Source organism: Rattus norvegicus, chromosome 16, assembly GCF_036323735.1.
Source record: "Rattus norvegicus strain BN/NHsdMcwi chromosome 16, GRCr8, whole genome shotgun sequence".
In the NCBI taxonomy this organism is placed as follows: domain Eukaryota; kingdom Metazoa; phylum Chordata; class Mammalia; order Rodentia; family Muridae; genus Rattus; species Rattus norvegicus.
In genome coordinates, this window is record NC_086034.1 from 5,369,678 (window position 1) to 5,395,000 (window position 25,323).

A 25,323-nucleotide genomic window follows, 5' to 3' on the forward strand; every position below is an offset into this window, starting at 1 on the left:
CACCTTTGCGAAGCTTCTGACCGACAGTGAGCTTGAGTTCTGACTGAGGAAACAGATCAAGGCTATGGAAGGTTTCTTATGTTGGCTTCTAAAAATGACTGTAAACTCCTGCAGCAATGCTGTTGTGAAAAGTCCCCTAAACCCGCCCCCCCCCAAAAAAAGAAAAAAACAAAACAAGTTCACAGCTTCAGAGAAATAAAGGAAAAAGGAAAAACTTCAAACTCTGCAAATGTGGAAGCCACAGGAATTTTCAACCCAGAGGGTTAGGAAAGCAACTTCTGCAGGTGGTGATTGAAGACTGCTCTCAAGCACGGGGTGACTGAAGACCGATTCAAACATTGCTGGTTTTGCAATGTGGACCCCACAGTCATTTCATGGTCCATTCCTTAGCAGGGTCCTTGAAAACAGGTAAATAATGTCTCTCCCACTACAAAAGAGCCTGAGACCAAAGGAGAAGCTGGCTACCACTTCAAGTTGGTGTGAGCTGGGAAGCCTCTCTTCTCTAGGGCTCAGTTTCCCTCTCAGTAAAATAAGAAAATGTTAATTAAGAATCTCAAATTCTATGCTCTAGTCCTTTCCCAGTCCTAATAATAAATAATAAATAATAATAAATAATAATAATAATAACAATAATAAAAGCACCATGTACTTCAGCACCTGAACAGATATGGACAGGAGAAGGAAACAGCAATATAGGATCCTAGGCTGTTATTAAAACTCTACCCCAAGAGGAGAAAAGGACATATATCCAACTACCAAGGCCAGGTGCACCAGAATGATGCATGTTGTTCTTTACCAAAGCTTAAGTGGCAATCTTGAATGTTTAACATATCTTCTGAGACCCTAGAAGGGTGGGGTGAGGGTTGGTTCAGACCAGCTTTACTTTAAAGGAAGCAACCTCAGAAGAGTAGACCTCTTGGTCCTCGTGTGTTCGCATTAACGGCTACATGCTCCTTCCTCAATGTCTCTTTTAGTGGGAATCTTGACAAAAGTAACAGGTCACTACGGACTCAGAATGGAAAACTCATTGGACAGAGAAACAGACCATAGATGGAAACTTTAGTGAGTGGGAATTTGATTCAAAGAAAGACACTGTAATCGATCTTTTTCTTTTATAGTTTTTATTCTGCTCTTGCCACGACCAACCATAGTTTAGTAAACATTTTCCTTCATAGGTTTCTTTTATGGTGGTGGGAAGTAGGTTGATACTTTATATAGATAATCTTTCTTTGTATACTAACAAAGAGATACATTCATTGGCTCTAGCCCTACCTTGTTACTTCTATCTTTAACAACCAGCTTCACTGCAGTTTATTTTATAAATGCGAAACACACACCTGCTTAAAGTTTAAGCTAGCTGAGTAATGGCAACATTAGGAAATTCAACAAACCACCACTGTCAAGACAGAGGAGTCCGCCGTCTCTAGTGGTTCTCTAGGACCCCTTTGCAGCTTCCTTCCCTGGACGTGGCTACCCTGATGGGCTGACTACTCAACTACACAAGCATTTCCCTATTCTAGAGACTATATAAAGAAATCACATGGTATTCTTTTTTTTTCCTTTTTTTGCTTGTCATATTTTTTGAGATTCATCCAGAATGTTACATTTATTAAATCATTTTATTGCTAAATAAAATATTCAATTAAATAAGCATGCTATGATGATTTTTTTTTCAGTTTACCTACTCTGTGGTATTAAGCTATTTTCAGCTTCCCTCTATTTTGAATAAAGTCTTTCTATAGGCATGTGTTTCCATGTCCTTGGATAAGCACCAGGAAAACTAGTAATATGGTCACATGGTAAGTGTTTTTCAATACTGGAAGAAAGTGGGGAAGGAATCTTTCTAAGTGGTGTTACCACTTCCAGTTTTAGAAGTGGTTGATGAGAGGTTCAATTCCCCATGTGTTGGCTCCCACTTGGTATCTTTGATCTCATTTCAGCCAGCAGTCCTGGTAGGCACAGTGCAGTTACTGTGGTTTGAATGACCATTTCTTTAGTTACTAACAATGTTGAGGGGCTTTTATCTAGCCAAAATTTTTTAATGAAGATCCATTCAGATATTTTGCCCATTGTATTCTTGAATAATTGTGTGTGTGTGTGTGTGTATATATATATATATATATATATATATATATATATATATATATATGATATGATATATGATATATATCAGATCAAGAACTGACTTCTTTCCTTTAGCCTTATGGGAACTGCTTTTTTCATTTTTTTTCCACACTGGTTTTTGAAGAAAAGTTTTAAGTTTTGATAAACTTTAATCTCTTCAAGGTCTCTTTGATGGGTACTGCTTTCTGCTGCTTTGTCCTCTGAGACAGGATCACACATGTCCCAAGCTGGCCTCCAACTCACTACACCTTGACTGAACTTCTGAGCCTCCTCCACTTGTGTGAGAATTTTAAGGCGTTCACCGCTGGCATTCAGGCCTGCCTGGGAATCATAAAGGTTTTCTACAGTATTTGCTCCAGGAAGCTTTATTGTTTAAAATTGTCTACAGTCTGTGAGAGGGCGACACATGGATGGAGGTAAGAATAGTCCTTCGCATTGACAGATGGTTGTTTCCACACTGTTTACTGGAAAGTTTCCTTGTGTCACTGGATCATCATGGCGCCTTTTTCTAAAATCAATGGATGTGCACATGTGGGTCTATTTCTAGATGCCCCATTTGATTCCATTGATCTTCATGTCAACTCCTAACGTCAATATTATCTCGACTCCAATAACACTAGAGCAAGCCATAAGGCTCCAGCTTTGTTCTTAAAGAGGTCTTTGGCCAGCTTAGACTCTCTCTCAATTCCATACAGATGCTAGAAAAGTCTTGTCAAATTTCCAAGAGCCTGACAGTATTTAGATTGGGATTTGATCTATACCTTGATTTGGGAAGAAGTAGAAACCTAAGGTCATCAAATCTTCCAACACAGGAGCATGGTGCTATACCTCTCTTCAGCTCTTCTTTGATTCCTCCCGGAGACTTTGCCATTTCAGCAAGCTATCCATACCTAAGTGTTCCATAGTTTCGGCCACTGGAGATCGTAACATTCATTTGTTTTGTTTTCTAATTGCCCGTGGCTAATACATAGAAGTTTCCATGCTTTTTATAGAGACTTTTGTTTTTAATCCAGAAACACTGTTAGGTTTATTCAGAAAACTTGATTCTGCATGATTTTAGTCTTAAATTCACTATGATTTATTTTAGGAACCAGAATATTAATTCTCTTGATGAACACGTCATATGCATGTGAAAAGAATGTGTATTCTGCTCTTACTGATGGGGAGTCCTTTGGAAAGGTCAACATGATTGGTGGAATTGTTCAGGTCCCCCACCGACAGACAGGTCCCAGCCATTCTCCAGTACAGAGAACTGGGGTATGCATCTGTCAAATTGCCCTTGGGCTCCTCCTTCAGTTCTAAGAGTGTTCCATTCAAGAACTTTGAAGCTCTGTTATCAGACATTTGAACAATGAGGATTCTTATATCATCTTGAAAAATACCCGTTATCATTATGAAGTCTTTCTCTCTTTGCCTGCCTGATAGCTCCTTTTTCTAAAGTCTATTGTTGGCTATTGATATAGCCCCTCTAGCTGCCTTTTCTGTCCTTTGATTCACAAAATTATTTGCTTTTGCATTAAAGAGGGTTAAAGAGACATGAGAAAGCTGCGGCTCATTCTTTACTGTGTGGTAATCTGACAAACTCATGGGTTAATTAGGGTCCTGCTGAGTTAAACATTCTGTTTACTTTGTTTTTTTTTCTTCTCTGCTTTTTCCTGAATTGACTTTTGTTCTTATGTTACTCTCCTCTGTTGTCTTAATATTAACAACTAAAGTTCCGTGTTTTGTAGCAAAAGTGTTAAAAGAAGTCTTCGGAGAAGGGAGAGAGTAAGTATTTTAGGATTTGCAGACTCCTGGATCTCTGGAGTAGCAGATAAACTTTGCCATTAAACGTCACGTAGGCCAAACAGCTACACATACAAGTACAGCTGGGTTTCAGTAAAACTTTATTTGCCAAAATAGGTGTCAAAATACTTTGTTAATGTGGAGAAATAGGCTTCCTCTAGAGATGGCTCTAGGCTCTGGAGTGGAGGGTGGGTAGTCTGCTAATCTGGGCTCCAGGGTTTATAATCTGCATTTTAATTGTTCATGACCTACCTTCAGACTGCACCTTATCATTCTGGGTACTGTACACACATCTGACAGCAGCCTTACAATGCGCTGTCTGTCCCCTGTGCTGCTGTACGGTATTTTACTGCTACCAAAGGTAGAAATGTCACAATGCATGGTTATTGCTTTGTTTTAGACAATTACCTTAAAAGAGATTTTAAAATGAGAATAAATATCTTTAAATCTATCCTGCCTGAAATCCCTCGTTTATTTTTTGTGGATCTTCATTTCTATCTGATGTAATTTTTTCTTCAACCTGAAAAAGCTGTCTTTTAGCATTTTTGGAGGTACAAGAAGTCTATCAGTCATGAAGTCTTGGTTTGGGTTTGTCTAAAACAGTTTCCATTTTGATTTGGGTTTGGAGAGAACTTCACTGCATAAGAACCCTACCCTGACATTTCCCAGGACTCTGAGGGGTGTGTCTATGGTCTTCTGGCTTGTACAGCTCTTGTGTGGGTCCTGGGGACCAAACCCAGGTTTGCTGCAAGAGCAGACAGTGCCCTTAACTGCTAAGCCATCTCTCCAGTCTTTCTTCCCTAAGATCATGTCTTAGTCAGGGTCTCTATTCCTGCACAAACATCATGACCAAGAAGCAAATTGGGGAGGAAAGGGTTTATTCAGCTTACACTTCCACACTGCTGTTCATCACCAAAGGAAGTCAAGCAGGTCAGGAAGCAGGAGCTGATGCAGAAGCCATGGAGGGATGTTGCTTACTGGCTTGTTTCCCCTGGCTTGCTCAGCTTGCTCTCTTATAGAACCCAAGACCATCAGCCCAGGGATGACACCACCCATAGTGGGCTGGGTCCTCCCCACTTGATCACTAGTTGAGAAAATGCCTTACAGCTGGGTCTCATGGAGGCATTTCCTCAACTGAGGCTCCTTTCTCTGTGATAACTCCAGCTTGTGTCAAGTTGACACACAAAACCAGCCAGTACAGATTCCAAATGTATACACTTGGTAATTCACAAGTGAGTGAGGTGGTGTTCACTTCCTTAATTATTTTCGTTGCTGCTACTTCTTCACGTTCCCTGATGTGTTTGTCTTTGGCACTGCCTGAAGAGCTAGTGAGCCAATCTAGGGAATGATTTCATTTCAGATGCACCGTCCAGTCCTTCGAGACTCGTGTGTCTCTCTTTTATTGTTCCGTCTTTCCCCACTGCAGTTACACATTTCCTTACCTCCATGATTGCTGTTTTAGACCCCTCTCAAGTTCCTTGCCATTGTCTCTGTTCTTCTGGGTCTGTTTCTTGTTCATAAAATTCCTCTTGCTAGGGGTCACGCCTCTTAAATCTAGTATTACCTCAGTGCAAGTGAGGCACTTAGAGTGATCATCTAAGTATTTAGAGTTTATGTTTCCTTTGAAAAGTCTAAGTTCTCTATCCTTCAGTTCCTTCTCAAACACTGTTATTGAAACATCAAAGAGTATTCTAGGGCAGGGACAGCAGAGTTTTTCTGTAAGGGGCCAGGACAGTAAACATTTTAAGGCTTTATAGACTGGACTCTTACACTCAATGATCATAACAAATGAGTGAAACTATGTTACAATAAAACTTTATTAATAAAAATCAGTGGCAGGCCCGATAGGCTAGGATTTGGTTCCCTGCTCGTGGTTTCCCAAGCCATAGTCTAGGTCTAGGTTAACTCCACGACTAATGGCTCTTCTGAGATGTTCCATGGTGTTCAGTGCAGTAATTTACTCTGGGTATTTGGATCACAAACATCTTTTAGTCAGGCAAACTGGTTATTGCTTATTCTATAGTTCCTGCTCCCTGTCTTTCTCTTTTCCCTAACATTCTTCTTTGCTTGGCTTCATGGAGTCTAGCTCAGTTTCAGCCAAGACCCCTATGGTTCTCTAGGCCGAGGCACAGAGCCCTCCTCTCTCCAGCTCTCGACTAGTTCTTTCCCTTCCCATTCTGTGTTTCTAGGGTCTCCTGAAGTTTGATCTCAAACTTTGTAAGACCACCCTATTGGCCCTGTTCCCTCTTCCTATGCTATTCTGGGTGGGCAAAAATGTTCCACCAAAGAAAAAGTCAAGATGATCGTAGCCTTGGGATATAAGAAGTGAAGTAATGCATCTCCATTCTCTAGTCTAATACAAGTGTAGTGGCAGGAAAGGCACACGATTCTTACAGAACAAAGAGACATCCAAGACACCAACCAGCTTGCCACTCTATGACAGGAGTCCCGGTAAAAAGAGGCATTGGTCCTAATGACTATCTGCCACCTATTCATTCTGATGCAGTACTTGTGCAATGCACACTTAGGTGCCAGAGCACAATGGAAGGTTTTATAAAAGCTAACATTCTTCCTGGTAGGTGTAACCAGCCAATTGGCCACCACTTTGGGTCTTATTTTCATTCCCCGGGGGTAAAAGGACATCCCCAAACTTAAGCTGCTTTCCCAACTGACAGAAAAAGTCATCCTCGATGAAAAACCAGAGGAATCATGATACAGATAATCCAAATAGCCAAGTTGCTGGACTGCAAAATGCCACTGAATAACGCCACTTCACAAATATGAAGGCAGAGGCATGGTTTTAAAAGCTCTCTCGAAACTGGAGAGATGGCTCAGCCATAAAGACCACTTGCCATTACAAGTGGACCTGAGTTTGAGTGACTCAAAACCAAGTTATTCCACTTTGAGGGATCTGATGCCCTCTTCTGGATCCCATGGGGGCTAGATGTGCATGAAGTACCCGGACATACATGCAATCGAAATACTCATACATACAATAAATACATCTTTTAAAAGCTCTCTTGATGGAAACAAGAGAGTACTCTAGTTTTAGAAGTAACTTACAGAACAGCCCGGGTAAGGCGTCCCATAGCAGGGCTATACCTTGCCTCCCTTGGTGGGTGTTTGCTCTAAAGACCGGATTCATGCTTCCTCTGCTGGTATTGTCTCAGGGTGTGGAAGGAATGGGGCAGCCTAGACCTCTCTTTTTCTTTGGAGTATTCTCTTTTAACTAAATCTACCAGCGCCTTCCTCTTGCAGCGGGGTTTTAAAAGAATGCCTGCTTCTCTGCATTTTCTACTTTATTTTATTTTATGCTAGACATGTGACATTATTCAGACACTCGTTTTGTTATCTAAGATGGGGAAGCGGTATGCCAAGGTTTCTCCCACAACCCAGCATAAAAACATAATAGCTTTGGTCAGGGGATGTTAAACAGCAGAGTACCTCACAGCAATGAAGGCTTTATCGTATGATACCCATGTTTTTAACTACCAGGTGCAAAGTTTTAGGATCTGGATTCGCCTGACTCCACCCACCAGCAAAGCAAGTCTATTTGTAGAGACTCCAGGGCCCTGTGAGGTGAATCATCTCTCATTAGCAGCCGAGACTTCCTCCAACAGCCTGTCACTGACTTCCCCAAGCATAACACCAATCATGAGAGATCTTCACCCTTGCCTCTGCCCAGGGATTGACAGCAGCCCTGTCAGCATTAAAAAGAAGCCCCGATAGGTCCTGGCACCATCACGGGCATAAGAACAACCGCCTTCCCTAAGTGGGCTTGTGTTCCCTTTACCGCCCAGCCCACACCTCCATTTCCCAGATAAACTTTTCCCCCCCAAACCAAGAGGGACTTACCCTACTATTACTATAACAAAATCCAGTAAGTTCCATCCGTTCCTAACGTAAGCATTAGGATGCAGCAGCAGTCCGTACGCTATAATCTTCAGAAATGTCTCCACTGTAAAAATAATCAGGAAGGCATATTCTACTTTTTCCTGTGGAGAGAAACAAATACCCCGAGGGTGGGGGCAGAGAAAGAGAGAATGGTTAGGATCCACAGCTCAGAGACAGAAGCATTTCCCCCCACAGTTTTATCACGAGAGCTAGAATCACTACCCTGCACGTGGGCAGGGGAAACATTTTAATTTTAATGCTGAATTTCTCATAAGCAGCTAAGTGTTAAATACTGCCGTTCCAGGCTGTATTACTGCGTTTGCCACCTGCCCTGATGCAGGAGCAATGAGTCTGCCTAGGACATAACGGGCATGTTTCCTATTTTGCACACATTTGCACAACACAGCATGTTTTCCCCAAGATTGCCAGATCAGGTCCAGAAAAGCACCAGGACGAAACAAGCCTTCTGACAGCGGTTTTTGAACAGAACACTGGGAAGAACAGACACACAATGGATTTCACCCTTATTTTTTTTCCCCCTTGGGTTTTCCTCTGATATTTTAAGTTAAAGCCAGCTTTGTCACGGCATGGCAAGGTGACCTTGGACAAGTACCTATTCTATTCTGGATCTGACTGCCCTCACCCACGGAGAAAAAGGCAGGGAGCTCGGATGTCAAAGACACTGCCCAGGACTGGCATGGCCCCTCTTCCTGGCTGGTAGGCATGGTGGACTCCTCAACAGTCTCCTGGAGATACAGCTCTGCCTTTACCTCCGTTCCCAGGTCTGCTCCCATCTGATTGCCACACACATCTGCAGCACTCACTGTCTGATGGATAGAAGCTCTCCAACCCCGACCGACACGACCACAAGGATGCCTCAGTCAACATGTAGACACATAGCCTACACAGACACATAGCCTCTTTCTATAAATTTGATAGAAACCCAATGGACAGGGCCATATGTCACCAACCAGCATTCCCTGACTTTAAGCTACTCAACAAAACAAAAAAGTTGAAAGGGTGAGAACCTTTCCCTGTGGGCTCTGGAGTCCTCTGCTACTATCACCCTCAGACTCATGAATTTCACTTACTAACGTGGCTACTACGGAAGGCATAACAAATATGGCTCAGGAAACAGTGATCTCTCCCTCCACATGACAGGCACCCAGAGGGAACCAGGATTAGAAAACACCCAACTCTGGTCCCATCCTTGAAAACTTTGGCTTGGAAGGGGACACAGGCCTTTTAAGCACATACCTAGAGAACCTCTAAAATCCAGAGAGTTAGCATGAGAGCACTTCTCTACTTGTGCTGAAGCCAAGGGACTCAGCCACAACTCTTGGGCCTGTCCTTTTCCCCACGGTCACACAAAAGAAGGCAGGCACTGTGTGACCACTATTGAAGGCATGGGTTTATAAATGGAAATTTATGCCTTTTAAAGGAAGTGCTTCTGGATAGGAACTTCTTATTTTGGAAATCATCTTTTAAAATACCCATTGCAGGATTATTCCAACAGGCCTCCCTTCCTAAAAGTGCAACAGTACCTAGACATCTGCTTGCAGTAGCTGCAGTACTCTTCTGCATTTCAATAGAATTGTTGTCTGCCCTACCCCTAGGCTGTGGGCCTCTGCTGCTAGACAGCTGGCTCCTGTCTCTGGCCGCCCCAGGACAGAACTTTCTCATGGCTTGTCACCAGCGTCTTGGGGCCACCAGGGCAATATCCAATTGCAGCCTGTACATCCAAGACAGCACCCACCTTTTAGGGGGTACGTAGAGATCCCCTGGTTATAGAGGAGCTAACTGATCAGATTTGCCTTCTCTAACCCTAGACCATTCTTGGCTCTTAACATTTACTGTGCATGTGGTGTGTGTGTGTGTGTGTGTGTGTGTGTGTGTGTGTGTGTGTGTACATGTACATATGGAGGTCATGGACAGGCATCAGTTTTCTCCTTCCACTGTATTTGATCAGGGGATTGAATTCAGATCTAGGTTTTGGTAGCAAGCATTCCCACCCTCTAAGCCACCTAGTCAGACCTGGCTCTCATAATGTCTAAACCTGCCATTCTATGAATCCTTGGAACAATCATGACAGTCTAATAAATTCTTTTGAGTTAGTCAGAATCAGGATGTTTATGATGTTAAAGTACTAAATCATACCCAATCCCCACCTGGTCATGCCTCCTGGTCCCTCAAACAGATTCAGTTCTCTGCTGGCTCATCCTATGTACCCCCCTCAATCTGGTCATCCTTCCCATTCCTGCCCCCATTCCCCTCACACAGTCAGATCCTCTGGGCTAAGCAGCCTGGAAGGAGCTCCCAGGGCAGCATATGTCCCATGACTTGACAGGCCACATGCAGACCTATGGGGTTGCAACCCAAACTTTTTATCTTCCTCCTGTTGTATCTTTGAGTGAATGCCCTCAAAGGAACATGAGGACACATCACCCAGCGCTCCAATTCACAATACAACTAACACCGTGAGAAGGGGGTTGTTCTTCACTGGGAGGTACACAGAGATCCAGGAAGGAACAGGAACTCTGAAACCCCAAAGGAGGAAGAAAAAGAGAAGGACAAAGAAGGGGAAGAAAGGGAGCAGGGGGAGCAGAGGGAGGGGGAGGGAAGGGGAGAAGGGGGAGGAGGGAGAGGGGGAGGCGGAGGCGGAGGAGGAGGAGAATGATCCTCTGACTTTACACCAAGGCTCAAATCTCTGAAAATACCCACCTGCTTTACCCAGAGCTGCCCCTACCGCCAAATGTACAGCGTCAATATGTTTCCAAGACTCCTAGTTCTAAGAGAACAAGATAATCTAAAAACAGCACACCGTCTTGAAAATTCCTCTTCCCTTTCATCCTCTCAGCTTTATTTACTAGGCCAGACAGAAAAAAGCTCTGGCTGCCATGCCATCGATATTCATAGCAGTTACATCCCTACATCAAGACCGTGCCATACTTCAGAGCAGAAAACAAGAGAGAGAACAGAGAGTACACCTACCAAACACGATCTGCCTTTCATTTATAAGCAACCGTGCCACAATAAGACGAGGGCCATTAGTGTAACTGAATGGTTGAAGGGGTTTAGTTGGTGTTTTGTTTTGTTTTGTTTTATTTTGTTTTTTATAACCCTTCCTTCCTCTCCTCATGCTCCTTTTAAAAAATGTTGGTTCCTCTTTCCAAAATCTTCAGTGACTTACTTGATGGAACAAGTTATCAAAAACAGAAGCTTGCTGTAACATGGTTCCTTGTTACAGAGATTCTGCCAAATGCCAAGTGAACAAGCACAACGTGGTAGACCAGTTGGCCTATAAACCAGTGACATCCACTCCTCAATTCCGATATTACCAGAGACTCCCGAGATACAAGAGCACCTCTACAATAACAAATTGTGTGTTGTTATTATTATTGTGGCCAAACAAAAACTGAGGAAGTGTGACAATTATCCCCTTCAAATGGATTGCTTATTTGAAGAAAGAAAATGAACTTGAAAAGAAGAGTAAGAAGGAAGCCAGGCAACACCAAAAAGAGTTTGGAGGCACAGAAGCCAAATGACTTGCAGCATAGAGGCATAGAAGTCTGTAGCAGAGACAAAGGAGAAAACCAAGATGGAGCCACAGGGGAAGCACTGACTGCTCTTCCCAAGGTCCTGAGTTCAAATCCCAGCAACCACATGGTGGCTCACAACCATCTGTAATGATATTCGATGCCCTCTTCTGGTGTGTCTGAAGAAAGTGAGTGTACTCACATACACAGAATAAATAAATCTTAAAAAAAAAAGAGTATTAAAAGACATTACACTACCAGCAAAATATAGGCTCAAAACTAGTTTTTCTTTATGGTATGGGGGTTGTGGGTTTCTCGTGGGTGAATATACCTATGGGTTCAGTGTACATGCACACACATGTAGAAGTCAGAGATCAACCTTAAGTGTTACTCTTCCTTAAAAGCTGTTCAACTTATTTTATGGTTTTCCTGAAGTATATCAAAGGACTTGCTAACCACAAAGCAACAGGAATCTAGCTATCTCTACCTACCAACTCCTGGAAACACAAGTGGATATCCAAAGGCCTAGATTCCTCACATTGGTTCTGGGGATCAAACTCGGGTCCCCCTGCTTACAAGCTCTTACTCATTAGTCATTTCCTCAGCCCTAAAGTCTAATGGTCTATCTTCTTTTTTTTTTTAAGATTTATTTATTTATTATATATAAGTACACTGTAATTGTCTTCAGACACACCAGAAGAGGGCATCAGATCTCATTACAGATGGTTGTGAGCCATCATGTGGTTGCTGGGATTTGAACTCAGGATCTCTGGAAGAGCAGTCAGTGCTCTTAACCACTGAGCCATCTGTCCAGCCCAATGGTCCATCTTCTTAAACAGTGAACATTAGGACAGTCTGTCTCTAAGCCAACATTTTCTGAACTTATTTCCAGTGTCTAACCACTTAACCTTAAAAGACATTTAGGACACCAAAAATTGTCATCTAGCATGGACTGGAAAACTCCAGACTACTTGGTTCTTTTCTCCAGGATTCTTTTGCTGTGGGTTGTTGCATCAACATTCATACATCTGTCTACCTGCCCATCTATCCATCTATCTATCCATCCATCCTGAGTTAGTTCCTCCTTAGCAAAATTCAGTATGTAACTTCAGAGCCCACAGCTGGCTGACAGAGGTCTACAGAGGCAGATACAGGCCAAGAGCACTCACCATTGGTTTTGTTCATCTACCCACGTGCCCATGTCTTTGAGAAGGTTTTCCTTGATTATGAGAAGCTGTCCCACTCATGTCTGTGCATGCCCAGTCAGGGCCCTTGCAGGCCTCAGTTTCCTGTTTTCAAAGATTATTCCTCACTGTCCTTACAACTCTAGGACCTAACATCACACACAGCATGCATAAAATACTCATGGGTGCTACTAGAAAAACAGTGAAGGAAAAAGGTAAAGAATAAAGGAATACTATCAGAAAGAAAACTATAGAAATAGAACAATTTTTGATCCTGGGATATGTATTAACAAAGAAAAAATGTATCTAAAGTTATTATAAACTCTTTCTAGAACAAGTCTGAAGTAAAACAGTCAAATTGCTAAAATAAAGGCTGTTTTCATCTTACCTTGTGGTGATTTGAATACAACTGACCCTATTGGGCCGAGGGAGTGGCACCATTTGAAGAGATTGAAAGGATTAGGAGGTGTGGCCTTTTAGAGGAATTGTGTCACTAGGGTGGGGGAAGTCTTTGAGGTTTCAAACACTCACCCCAGACTCAGTCTCAGTCTCTGTCTCTGTCTCTGTCTCTCTGTCTCTGTCTCTGTCTCTGTCTCTGTCTCTCTGTCTCTGTCTCTGTCTCTCTCTCTCTCTCTCTCTCTCTGTCTGTCTCTCTGTCTCTCTGTCTCTCTCTCTCTCTCCCCAACTATGGATCAATATGTAGCCCTCAGCTACTTTTCCAACACATGCCTAGACACTGCCATGATCTGTACCATGATAACAACGGACTAAATTTCTGAATCTGTAAGTCATCCCCCACTTAAATGCTTTCTTCAATAAGAGTTGCCTTGGTCAAGGTGTCTGTTCACCACACTAGAACACTTGGTCCACAAATTTCATCTTATCTGCAGCCCAGGGGTAAAGTGATCCTTGTATCTCTACCTTATAGTTGGTCTCTCCCACTTTCCTGCTACCTGTCTATGAGAACCCTCTACTCTGCTCTATGGCTAGCCTGTTAATAACACTCACTCACACATGCATGCACACTCAGACACACTCACACACACATGCACACATGCATGCACGCACACAGCACACCTTTGCCTAGTCTGCTCCACTGAACCCAATGTTCTTGCCTCTAAATATAAAATCTTCCCACTTTAGAGTAAAGTTACAGCTTGATGACTGGGGATAAAAATCCCCCATGTAGTTGAGTGGGGGAAAGCATAGAGCACACACCTATCACAGTTGTTTTCTCCTAGCCTGTACTCAGCCACCACTTCATGCCATGCATGAGCCTGGACCGGAATGCAACCAATCCACATCTATTTCTTCTTTATAAAGTATCATTCCACTCCAGTTTTCAACAGATAAATTTTACCTATCCTTCAGGGCTCAACTTAAATAATACTTTCTCAGTGAAACCTTTTTTTTTGACTTCCCAGACAAAAGTGAAGCCCAGTTAGATCCCACCAAAGCCTATTAAAATTCATACTGCTAATTCATTAAAAAGTTACCTCTCTACTAAAGATTCTAGGAATAAACCTGTACATTTACAACCAACTGATCTTTGACAAGGGTGCCAATAACACACAATGGTTCCTCAGGGCAGTATCTTCAAAAAGTGGTCCTGGTAAAACTGGGTCCACAGGCAAAAGATGGAAAACAGGCTCTTTCTTAATCTCACACCGTATACTCAGCCAAGCAAAATGGATCAAAGACTTAAGCATTAAAATACTAAGTAAAATTACTAGAAGAAAACAGAGTAAATTTTCTTTCCATCTGATCTTAGCCAAGACTTTTTAAGTAGGACCCCAAAAAAACCGTCAACGAAAGCAAAAGAATATATAAGTGGAATTGCATCAAGCTAAAAAGCTTACACACAGGAAAAATGTCATTAACAGACAACTTACAGAACGAAAGAAAATAACTGCACACCATACAGCTGAAAAATGGTTAGTATCCAAAAATACATAAAAAATTTAATTCATTAGCAAGAATACAATATTTTTTAAAGTTTTCCCTCAAGAATACAAGTAGGTATTTAAAAAACAATTTATTAGACATAAGAATGACCAATAACCATCTGGAAAAATACTCAAATCATTTTTATGACCAGTAAATTTTTATTTTTTTTTTAACATTTGAGTCTGAGCAAAGATTTCTTGGCTATGAGCCCAAAAGCATAGGCAACAAAAGCAGAACTTACATAAGTGGAATTGCGCCAAACTGAACATTACTCCATGCCTGATGGAAATGGCTATCATACAAAAGTAGAAAGATTAAGTGTTGGTAAACGTGGAGAAACGGAATCCTTGAATGCAGCTGATGAGATTATAAACTAGTTCAGCCATATGCAAAATAGTACGAGATCCAACCAAGACTTTGAAATGGAACCACTGTTTGATATAACAATTCCCCAAGAAGGGTATGACCAAAGGAAATGAAACTGGAAGGCTGAAGAGACATGGGTGCTGCCACGCTCATGGCACACAACTGTCAACACGTAGGACTAACCTAAGTCTCCACCAGGGGTGTGCAGATAAAGAAAAACAGTCTGCAAAGAAGAAATGCTAGCAACATGCCAGCGAACCTGGAGGACATTGTGCTCAGTGAAATAAGCTAAGTGCAGAAAGTCAAACCATGACCTCATCACATGTGGCCTCTACAAACGGCAATGAGAGTAGAGCTTGGAGGGAGGCTGGATTTCAGTTGGATCGGAGGAAGCCTGGGGTATCAACAGTGCAGCAGTCTGAGGAAAAGTAAATCAGGATATGGTGGGGACTTGCTAAGAGGAGATTCTTATGTTCTTGCCATAAAAAAGTATACAGGCAAATATAGGTATGTTAATGAGCTAAGTGCTCCATTCTACAATGCATCTATATAGTAAAACATGTTGTACATCGTAAATATTTATAATAGTTACCATCCTAAAACAACTATTAAAAATTACCTCTCTAATTCTGTCTCTCTCTAAAACTGGCCATGTCTATAGGGCCTGGGGTCATTTCTGCTTCATGCATCATTAGATTCCCAAGGCTGATCACATTACTAAACACTCAATAGCTGTAAATGAATAAGTGGGCCAGACACTCAATATCTATACGAGAATAAGTGAACAGATTACATATTTTGACTAAGTAGCACTATGTATCCCTTCCGGATGATAGGGTCTTACAACACCAGGACCTGTTGGTTTTACCCATTTGCAAGAAAACTTGCATTTGGGTGTGGCCACTTGGCCACTAGCTGTGCCTCATGGTGGGGCCAGGGAACTACGCCACTGATCTTGAACAGAATATGCTCAAATGGTGGCAGGTGTCCTCAGAGGCAGGAGCATAATGCCCGAGGACAGGAGAAAGAGGCCGAGGCAGAGGGACAGATGGCTATGGTAGGTCACATGTGTGTGACCTGGCTTGACCTCCCTTTCTCACATTTAAAGAGAGTGGACAGAATTAGATAGTCTCTTCCAGCCGGATAACTACAAGTCACCTGGCATGCAAGGCAAAACTCAAACACAGGTTTCACAGGGAGCTTCTGGTAGATCCCCAGGACCCCCCAGAGACAGCCATTGCAGGGTAGCAAGAACTAAAAGCAGCTAAAGTGGCTGGGTCACTCAAGGTCATAGTGCATGTGTGGGCTGAGTATGCTGAGACGCCCCAGTTTGCTGCCTCACATAGTTCAAAAGGTGACCCGGGGGCGCCACTAGCTGCACTCGCTCCCTTTTGATAACCCAGTGCAACCTAGTAAAACGCTAGTGGGTGAAGCACTGGCAGGTGGTCTCTGTTCCAAACTAGAAGGCTACAGGAAAGCTAATTCGGTTCCCTGCAGGCTCCAATGAAGTACGCACTCAAAGGCCTCCCATGGGTAGTTTAATGGCGCATTTACATGGAAAAAATGGCTCCAATAGTCAGTGTGTCCCCTCAAGCATATTCAATCAATCTCTCTCTCTCTCTCTCTCTCTCTCTCTCTCTCTCTCTCTCTTTCTCTTTCTCTCTCTCTCTGTATTTAAATGTACAAATTTTACATGGCATTTGTGTCCCCAGAGTCCTGGTGTCATCTGTTTATTTATCTCTCCTGATTCTCCTCAGTTGCCTAAACTAAAAAAGGAATAAATCATTCTACGTCCAGCCTGCTATGTCTAACCACGTTACAGTACCAGTCCAGCTAGGCAGAGCAGCAGGGAGCTTTGCAGATGGTGACACTGTCAGGGTCAAATGTTGCCCAATGACTCTGTCTATAAGGACGTGCATGGATGACGTCCTTACAAGAGCCTCTGCCACTCTGGAATGCTGAGACGGCTTGGCAGTCCAGAGACCCTATAACCACCAGGTGGAGAGAGGCCTGCCTTAGGAAGCTGTCCCCAATATGCCTGAAAGTGACAAATGGGGAGGTCAGCAGGGCAGCCTCAAAGACGTCTGTCTCTGAGGAGCCTCCTAGCCAGGAGCAGAGGAGGTCACTGGAGCAGAGAGCAGGGGAACTGATGTTTTACCAACAGGCAGAGAGCAGCCATTCTAAATGCAGTGGGCGAGCAGGGTCCCTGCCATCCAGCAAACCCACCAGATGGCAGTGGCCTCCCTGTTGTCCAGGAACTACTGCATCCTTAGCTCTCATCCCGAGAACTACAGGAGGTGGCATGGGAGCTGGGCTCAGGGTAGGCAAAGGTCCCACCCACACCATCCCAGTCCAGTCAGCACTAATCCTGGGATTTGCACTTCAGCAATAGATAAGAAGTCAGCAGACTTAATTCTCAAAGACTGTAAGTCTGAAGCTGAGAGAAAAGCCACCACCAAAGAAGGTTCAGCCAAAACATGGGGAAGAAAGTGAGTCAGACACACAATTCAGACAGAAGTAGCCACTGGCCCTGTTATTAATTTATTAGCCCCTGGATCAAGTGTAATCTGAAATCAGAAACCTGCCTCCTGATATTTTGCAGTTATAAAAGCAAGTTTGGGTTGGCTTGGGGGTCAGATGTACTTGGAAAAGCTCTAGCTATGTACAGAGACGGCCAGTGATGGTTCATTTACCAAGAAAAGATTCCATCGAAAACACCTCCTGACACACCGGATCAATGAAGGACCCTGTACAGAAGACCCCTGGGCTCTGCCAGCCACTCTCTATCTCTGAGAGGTCACATCACACAGGAAAGCTTTCCAAATTTACTACTTCACGTGTATTCCGTCCTGGGTTCCTGCACTCCCTACGCTTGAACAAATATGTAACAATACTTGTCTCCAGGCTGATCACTGGGGAAAAGGACTTGGGCTTCCTTGGGTAGTGGGCACATCCCACATCTGGTAACTTCCCACTTCCTCACCAAGGTCTTCAAAGGCACTGCCTAAACTGATCAGGCACCCTCTTTTGATTTAGGTCAACAACACTTTCTAGGTACCTCCTCCGTACCAGGTACCTCCTCCACATCTCCTCCAAACATGGCCGGCCAGGGTACTGTCTGCTTCCTCGGGGTGCTGGCAGATGCACGTACAAAATAGCTAAGCATCACAGAACGGCAGCTAAGTGCTGAAACTTCTCCTGGAGCCTCTGGAAGGGACGTGGTGAATGGAACATTCAGGAAAGCCCCTTGAGAAGCATGAGACTAGGGTCCATTGAAATCCCTCAACCTGTAGCCAAGCACTCCCATAACCAGATGAACGGTACAAACCAACAGCCCATTCCAGCCCGCTGGGAATGGTCCTAACCTAGCAGCTTCCCGCCCTTTTCTAGGAGTCTTCTGCTCCAGCCTAACAACTTCCATGCTTTGCCTAGATGACAGGCTCCTGGGATCATCTAGTCTTTGTCTTTCTCTTCCCCAAATGCTACACTGACTCCCAGGGAGTCTATGGGGCTCAGATCACATGACGATTTGAACTGCCGATCGTATTAAAGTAGCCTTGACAAATTTGTTGCTACAAACAACACAAACCAAACCCTACAGCGTGTCTACTTCCATTGCCAAACAGAAATCACCAAACGTTTCAAAGTGGCAGGAATCAGTACGGGCAAAAACCAAGCATTTTTATTTCCACAAGAAATTCGTTCCTTTTCCCTGTTAACAGAACCAGAGGAAAGCATTTCAATTTGTCTATGATTAAATTCACCAATTTCTTAATTTAAAATGGCATCTTATTTAATTTCCCTGATGTGCATTCAAATTCCTGTAACCATGACACACACACACCAGGACACAGCTGCCACTATGGCTGAAGTTAAGGCTTTTCCATCTCTTGTCAATTAACCAGGTGAGAAAGGATGGCTGGGGAAAGGTTATAGTTTACGTCGTGCGTTGAGTCCACATACTTTGTTATTTCTGATGCCCAGCAGCACCAACCAGGGAGACTTTGCAATGCCTCCCTTCTTCCCTTTGGCTGCCATCATCCCATCTAGACTGAGAAGTACCCCAAAACTCTGACACCATGTGAGCCTGGCCGTGGTCACACCAATAAGTACTGCCCGTACCCCGGTGGCTGGAAGATTCGGGAGGAATGCATCACCACAGAATCAACTTTGACAAATATTACCTAGGGGACTTTGGGAAAGCTAGTGTGACACATTACCAACTAAAGAAGGACCAGAGCTGCTTCTGCCCAACCGTCAGACTCAAACTGTGGACGGACATTGATCAGTGAGCAGATACAACAACAACAATAACAACAACAACACCACCACAAGACTCGAGCTGCTCCCATCATTGATGGGACATGAGGGCCATGCAAAGTTCTGAGGAAGGGAGAGCTCCCTAAGCAGTCTGTCATGTGACAAATTCTTCAGCAGAACAGCTGGGAGAGAATTAAGGATACTGGAGATACCTGTGTCCTGGTGCCTTGAAGTCAGTCAGGAAGGTTCATTAGATGCTAGCATTTTCCATGTGAAGAAAAAAAAAAACCCTCAGTACCAACCGAAACAGAAACCATGCCTTCTGTTTTGAAGAGCCCCGAGTACACCCACCAGGTGAGAGAACTCCATGCTGGCTACCTCTCCCTGGACTAACATTGCTAGCTTAGCTACTGTTCCATTGCCATGACTGAACACCACAAATTGCAAAGAGAGCAATTACTTTGGGGGCTCATAGCTCTAGAAGGTTAGAATCATGACCATCACTGACAGGGAGCAGGGTAACAGGCAGGCAGGCAGGCATGGCACTAGAGCCATAGCTGAGATTTACATCTTGATCCACAAGCACAAGACAAAGAGAGAACTGGGAACCACATGGGCTTATGAAACCTTAAAACTCACCCCCAGTGACACACTTCCTCCAACAAGGCCACACCCCCTAATACTTACCAAACAGTGCCACCAACTGAAGACCATGCATTTAAATATATGAACCTATGGAAGCCATCCTCATTGGAACTACCACAAGCATCCTACCCAAGTCGTAGTGAAATGATCATCTCAGCGAATCAAAAACTAGAGAAGCTAGGAACAGCTAGCTCAGTCTCCAACTAGGGTTATAGTTTGTGACCATACACGGGGAAGCTTAATTGAATGTGAAGGCCACAAAAAACCTGGCAACAGTATAAAGTTTCTAAACGTGCAAAGTCCAAAAATTATTCAGAACTCAAACGTGCTGAACCCGAGGTGTTTCCAGCAGCGCTCACCCACATTGCATCACGGAGTTTCACAGTAGCCTTGGTTCTGATCACATGACACACAACACCCGTGAACTCTGGTGAATGCTGCCTGAGACACGTGGCTGAGTCAAGACTATCCTACATTATGAATTGCAGTGTTTTTGCTGTACATTTGAATTGTTTTGCTCTTATAGAGACATGATGATTTAATTATGGAAAATGAAGACTGAATATTTTCCTGCCATCATGCCTCAGCAAGTAAATATCAGATTAGTATATCTTTGGACTGGATTATATTTGAATGTTTGATTTTTAAAATTGTTGTTAGAGTTGCTGAATTGAGTCAGATTTTTTTTTAAATCACCCTGTGAATTTTAGCTTCCTAACAATCCCTGTGAACACACTTCTGCCATTTTGTGTTACACAATTATGTGAAGTGGTGTCCTCAGCATGGTCATCATAAAAATCCATCTGTCAATCAACTCCAAAACACACTGAAGATGTCCCATATCTTGCAGTATCAGATATGCAGCCAAGATTTCATTCTTCATTAAAAATTCAACAAGCATACCTATCTAGTTAGTATGAACTAACTTTTCTCTTTAATAAATGGTAAAGTTCTAAGCACACCAAGGAACCTCTTTAATATAAATCTCTTTTTATTATCAGTAAATGTTTATTTTACTTATCTTTACACCCAGAGTCTTAGTTGCTGTCTCATTGCAGAAGAGTTAAGGGGTAAAAAGTTGATTTGGCTGGATTTTCATGGCTGGAAAGCTGTGGAGACAGGAGGCTGCTGGTCCTATTATGTCCAGAATCAAGAAGCAGAGAGCATGAACGTTCATTTCATTTTCTCTCTTTATTCAGTCTGGGGCATGGGATGGCCAGGAAATGATGCTGTCCAGATACTTAGGGTGAGTCTTCCTATCTCAGTTGATCTAATCAATAAAACCCCACACAAGCTAACCTAGTCTAGATACCCCTCCACAGGCATGCCCAGAGGCTAATCTAGACTAGATGCCCCCCTCACAGGCATACCCAGGGGCTAACCTAGTCTAGATACCCCTCCACAGGCATGCCCAGAGGCTAATCTAGTCTAGATGCCCCCCTCACAGGCATACCCATGGGCTAACCTAGTCTAGATACCCCTCCATAGGCATGCCCAGAGGCTAATCTAGTCTAGATGCCCCCCTCACAGGCATACCCAGGGGCTAACCTAGTCTAGATACCCCTCCACAGACATGCCCATGGGCTAACCTAATCTAGATACCCCCACAGGCAAGCCTAAAGGCTAGCCTAGTCTAGATGCCCCCCTCACAGGCATACCCAGGGGCTAACCTAGTCTAGATACCCCTCCAGAGACATGCCCAGGAGCTAATCTAATCTAGATATCCCCACAGGCAAGTCTAGAGGCTAGCCTAGTCTAGATGTTCCCCTCATAGGCAGGCCCAGGGGCTAGCCTGATCTAGATGCTCCCCTCATAGGCATGCCCAGATGCTCTTTTCCTAGACAGGTCTGAGTAAAGCTTAGATTCAGTATCAACCATCACATCCATAAAACCTTTCTCAAGTACAAAGTCATCATGAGTGCAGAAAGCTTAAGAAACTCTCTTCTAGCCACTCAATCTAGCAGACTAAGGGTGCCCCTTTGGAGTGAAGTGGCCCAACCTGTCACAACTGCTGCACCTGCATGTGTCCCTACGGGAAGTACTGTCAACCTCCCACCTGGAGGCAGGGGCCATGCCTGACAGCACTTTCACTCTGGAGAATGGAAGCCAAGAGCATGGGTTCCTGGCTCTCATTAGCCACGTGGGCTCAGGCAACCGACTTCAGCACTCCTTCTTTATCGTAAGAGCACAAAGAAAAAGATGTGTAAGCGTGTTATGTACAAATGATGCCACGCACGTAAAACACAGAAGCCACCAATCCTCACAGCACACAGACCGTGACTGTTGTGTCTATGCATGCGATGCTTCAGGCACAGCCTTAGCCACAGCCCGGGAGCAGCCTCTTACCTAGCACAGAGTGAATATTAAATATTAAGTCAAGGACAACGTCCCCAGCTCCTTACAGTCTACACTCAGGCCTCTGCCCAGGCATGAGTCTGGAGAGAGGACTGGCTCTACTTTGAGGGGGATCGCTGCACCATCTTTGGCTGTCCTACAAGCTGCAGACTGTAAAGCCAGGAAGAAGGGCCCAGCAGTCCAGGTCTCACGTCACCCACATCCCCCACACTGAATAAAAGCAGCAGGTGTCTAGGGTTCTGTGGAGGTCAGGCTATGCTTAGCTCAGCTCAGCAAAGATCCTTTTGGATCGATGAACACCTTTCCCTCGTGAATTCAACTGAGGGCACAGGACCGTGGCTGATGTCTTTTCATGTAAATTTGCAAATCAAAATTTACAGCTAAACTCCGAGGGATTTGAGGGGTGGTATGAAGACCTAATACGTACATACATACATATATACATACATACACACACATGCACATATATGAAGGTAATCTAAATGGGACTGTCAAATAATGGGGTAGACAGAACCCTAGAGAGCCATCTCTCTTGTCATCCAGCAAAGCTTCTAGCACCAGGGTCGGATGACATCTAATTAAGTTGTTGGGGCCCCAGAGGCCCCCCCAAACAACCCAGGTTGTCTCCACCAACTGAGAGCAAAGTCCCAGTTGCTGTAGACAGCACCTATAATAATAAACACAGAGATGTTGAACTACATGGAGCCCTCTCTACAGCCCAGCATCTTTGTCACAGAAGATACTCTACATGCTATCAAAGGAGTAATACAGAAGCCAAGTCAGCCAATGGTGTACTGCCTGCAGGATAGGCTAGGGTCATGGCTGCCCAGATCTGTAGGGTTAGGCTTAAGATCCACTCCATGAGATGTAACCGTACCTGACACCACCTGGGTGACCAAGCACCTGAGACTAGAAAGCCCAGGACCTAGTGGGAAACCTGATAATACTAGTCTAAATAAAGAAAACCAGGTAGTGATTAAAGGGTCCCAACTGTATTCTGAGACACTGTAGATGAGTGCCTCGATGGCTAGCAGGGCGACGTTCCCTCCTGCAGCAGATGGGAACAAACACAGAGACCCACAGCCAGACATTCACAGAGTGAGAGACCTCGGAACACTCAGCCCTGAAGGGCATGCCTCCATCTAATTCCCCCTCTGAGACCTGAGGTAACTCCATGGAAGAGGAGGCAGAAAGAGCCTAACAGCCAGATGGGAAGGAAGACACCAAGAAAACAAGACCGTCTAAGTCAGCATGAGCAAAGCTCATATGAACTCAGAACATGAAGCAGCATGCGCAGGGCCGTACTACATCCTCTGTTCATACGTCTTCCAACTTCGTGTTTTCATGGGATTCCTGAGTGAGCAAACATGTGGGTCTCTCACTCCTGTGCTTTCTCCTGGTCTCTCTTCCTACTGTCGGTTTGTCTTGATCAACTCGGAAATGATACTTTCTGTTTTATTTTATTATATATTATTTCATTATACTTTTTGAATGAATGAATGAATGAATGAATGAATGAATGAATGAATGCGTTTAAAACCTAGCCACTAGGGTAAAGGTTAACAACTGAACTATCTTGTATAGCTGCTGGGGAAGGAAAAAGAATCAATTTTTTTCAATAGAGTGACACCGTTCTATTAACCAGTCCAGGACAGGCCTCCTACTCAGGAGTAATCGACCAACGTAATGGAGTCCGCAGTGTTTTCTGTGTGTTTTATTTGGTCCTGTAGGAGGGCAAGGTTGGAGGGGAAGAACCAGGGTTTTATTTTGCTTTCTTGGTTTTGGGGTTTTGTTGTTGCTGTTGTACTGGGGGTTTTGCTTGTTTTTGAGAAAGAACTTAGAGCTGGGTGGGTAGGGAAGGGAAGGATCTTGGAGGGGAAGAATATGATCAAATTACATATAAATGTAAAAGTCGTTTCGAATAAAGTATACAAACACAAGTGTGGAGTCTGTGACCAAGATTAGTGTCTCTCACATGCGTACTCAGAATAATTAATAATAGTATTATTAGTGCCACGCCTCTAACTCACCGCCGTTTCAATATTAGAGAGCACAAGCGAACCAATGATGAGACACTGGGAACCAGCCAACCCCACTGCCTTAACGGGAAAGTGAGGGAGAAACCGACTCTCAGAGAGCCACGCCGGCGGAGAGCTGAAGAAGCCACAGTTGGTGAACTCTCACTGCTAGCCGTCGCCTTGCCTACCTTGCAAAGCCAGAAGAAAGGACTCTGCACTGTACGCTGACCTCATATACAAGCCTCCCCGTGAGAATTCCCACGAGTGACTCCACACAAGGGGGTGAAGAGGCTCCATAGCCACTACTGAGTTCTACTTTCCAAATCTCTGATTGGCCTGGGGTTTTCCCACTGAGTATCTCATACCTTTATCTTTTCATTTTTATTTATCCCTTCACCCAAAACATCCCAACCACAGCTTCCTCTCATTCCATCCCTCCTAGACCCTCCACACCTCCTCTTCCCCCTAGATCCACGCTACCTCCACCACCCCATCTCTTCCCCCAACAGAGCAGGTCTCCCAAAGACATCAGCCAAACACTGCACAGCAGGATCCAGTAAGACCACGTGCAAACCCTCATACCAAGGCTGGACGCAGAAAACCCAGTAGGAGGAAAAGTATCCCAAGAGCAGGCAAAGGAGTCAGAGATCCCCCCACTATCACAGTCAAGAGTCTCCCCACTGCCCCCAGCTTGAAAACACTAAGTCAGCAACTGTAACTTCTATGCAGACCCATGAAGGCCATGTGACTGCCTATGTGAGCCCCCATGAGTGGATACCATGGGCCAGAGCATCCTTTGTTTTAAAACAGCCAAAACTCTGAAATACTTAGGACAGAAGAATAAAGTGAAAATTTTTAATTTACATGGAGAAGAAAACGAAACAAATAAGACATTACAAGAAGCATCCTGTGAAGACGTCTTGATTAATCTGCCCCTGCGCTCTTAAATACCTGAGGTCAGGGAAGCAAGTTTTAGACCACACACTTGAGTTCCTCTATTCCTTAAGTGAAACTGTTTCACAACACAGGGAGGAAACAAAATTTCCTTGAGAAAATTGCACAAAAGGGAGAATGGAGTAACCAGAGGGGCAGGGCATCAGTTCCAGGGTCAGGATAGCATCAGCCTGGCCTCGTGCCTGGCCTCGTGCATTTCACGGTAACATAGGAGGAGGCTTGTTACAATTGAATACATATGAAACCAAGGTAGTG

General features: G+C 44.0%; 1 protein-coding gene across 25 annotated transcripts in view; it reads right to left on the reverse strand.

The window, feature by feature from the left end:
- Cacna1d (calcium voltage-gated channel subunit alpha1 D) overlaps positions 1–25,323 on the reverse strand; it is a 293,868-nt gene that overhangs the window by 135,996 nt on the left and 132,549 nt on the right. For all 25 annotated transcript variants that reach the window (XM_063275281.1, XM_006252595.5, XM_063275280.1 and 22 more), the window contains exon 4: positions 7,765–7,904. In XM_063275281.1, the coding sequence (XP_063131351.1) occupies positions 7,765–7,904 (140 nt within the window). The remainder of the gene's footprint in view (positions 1–7,764; positions 7,905–25,323) is intronic.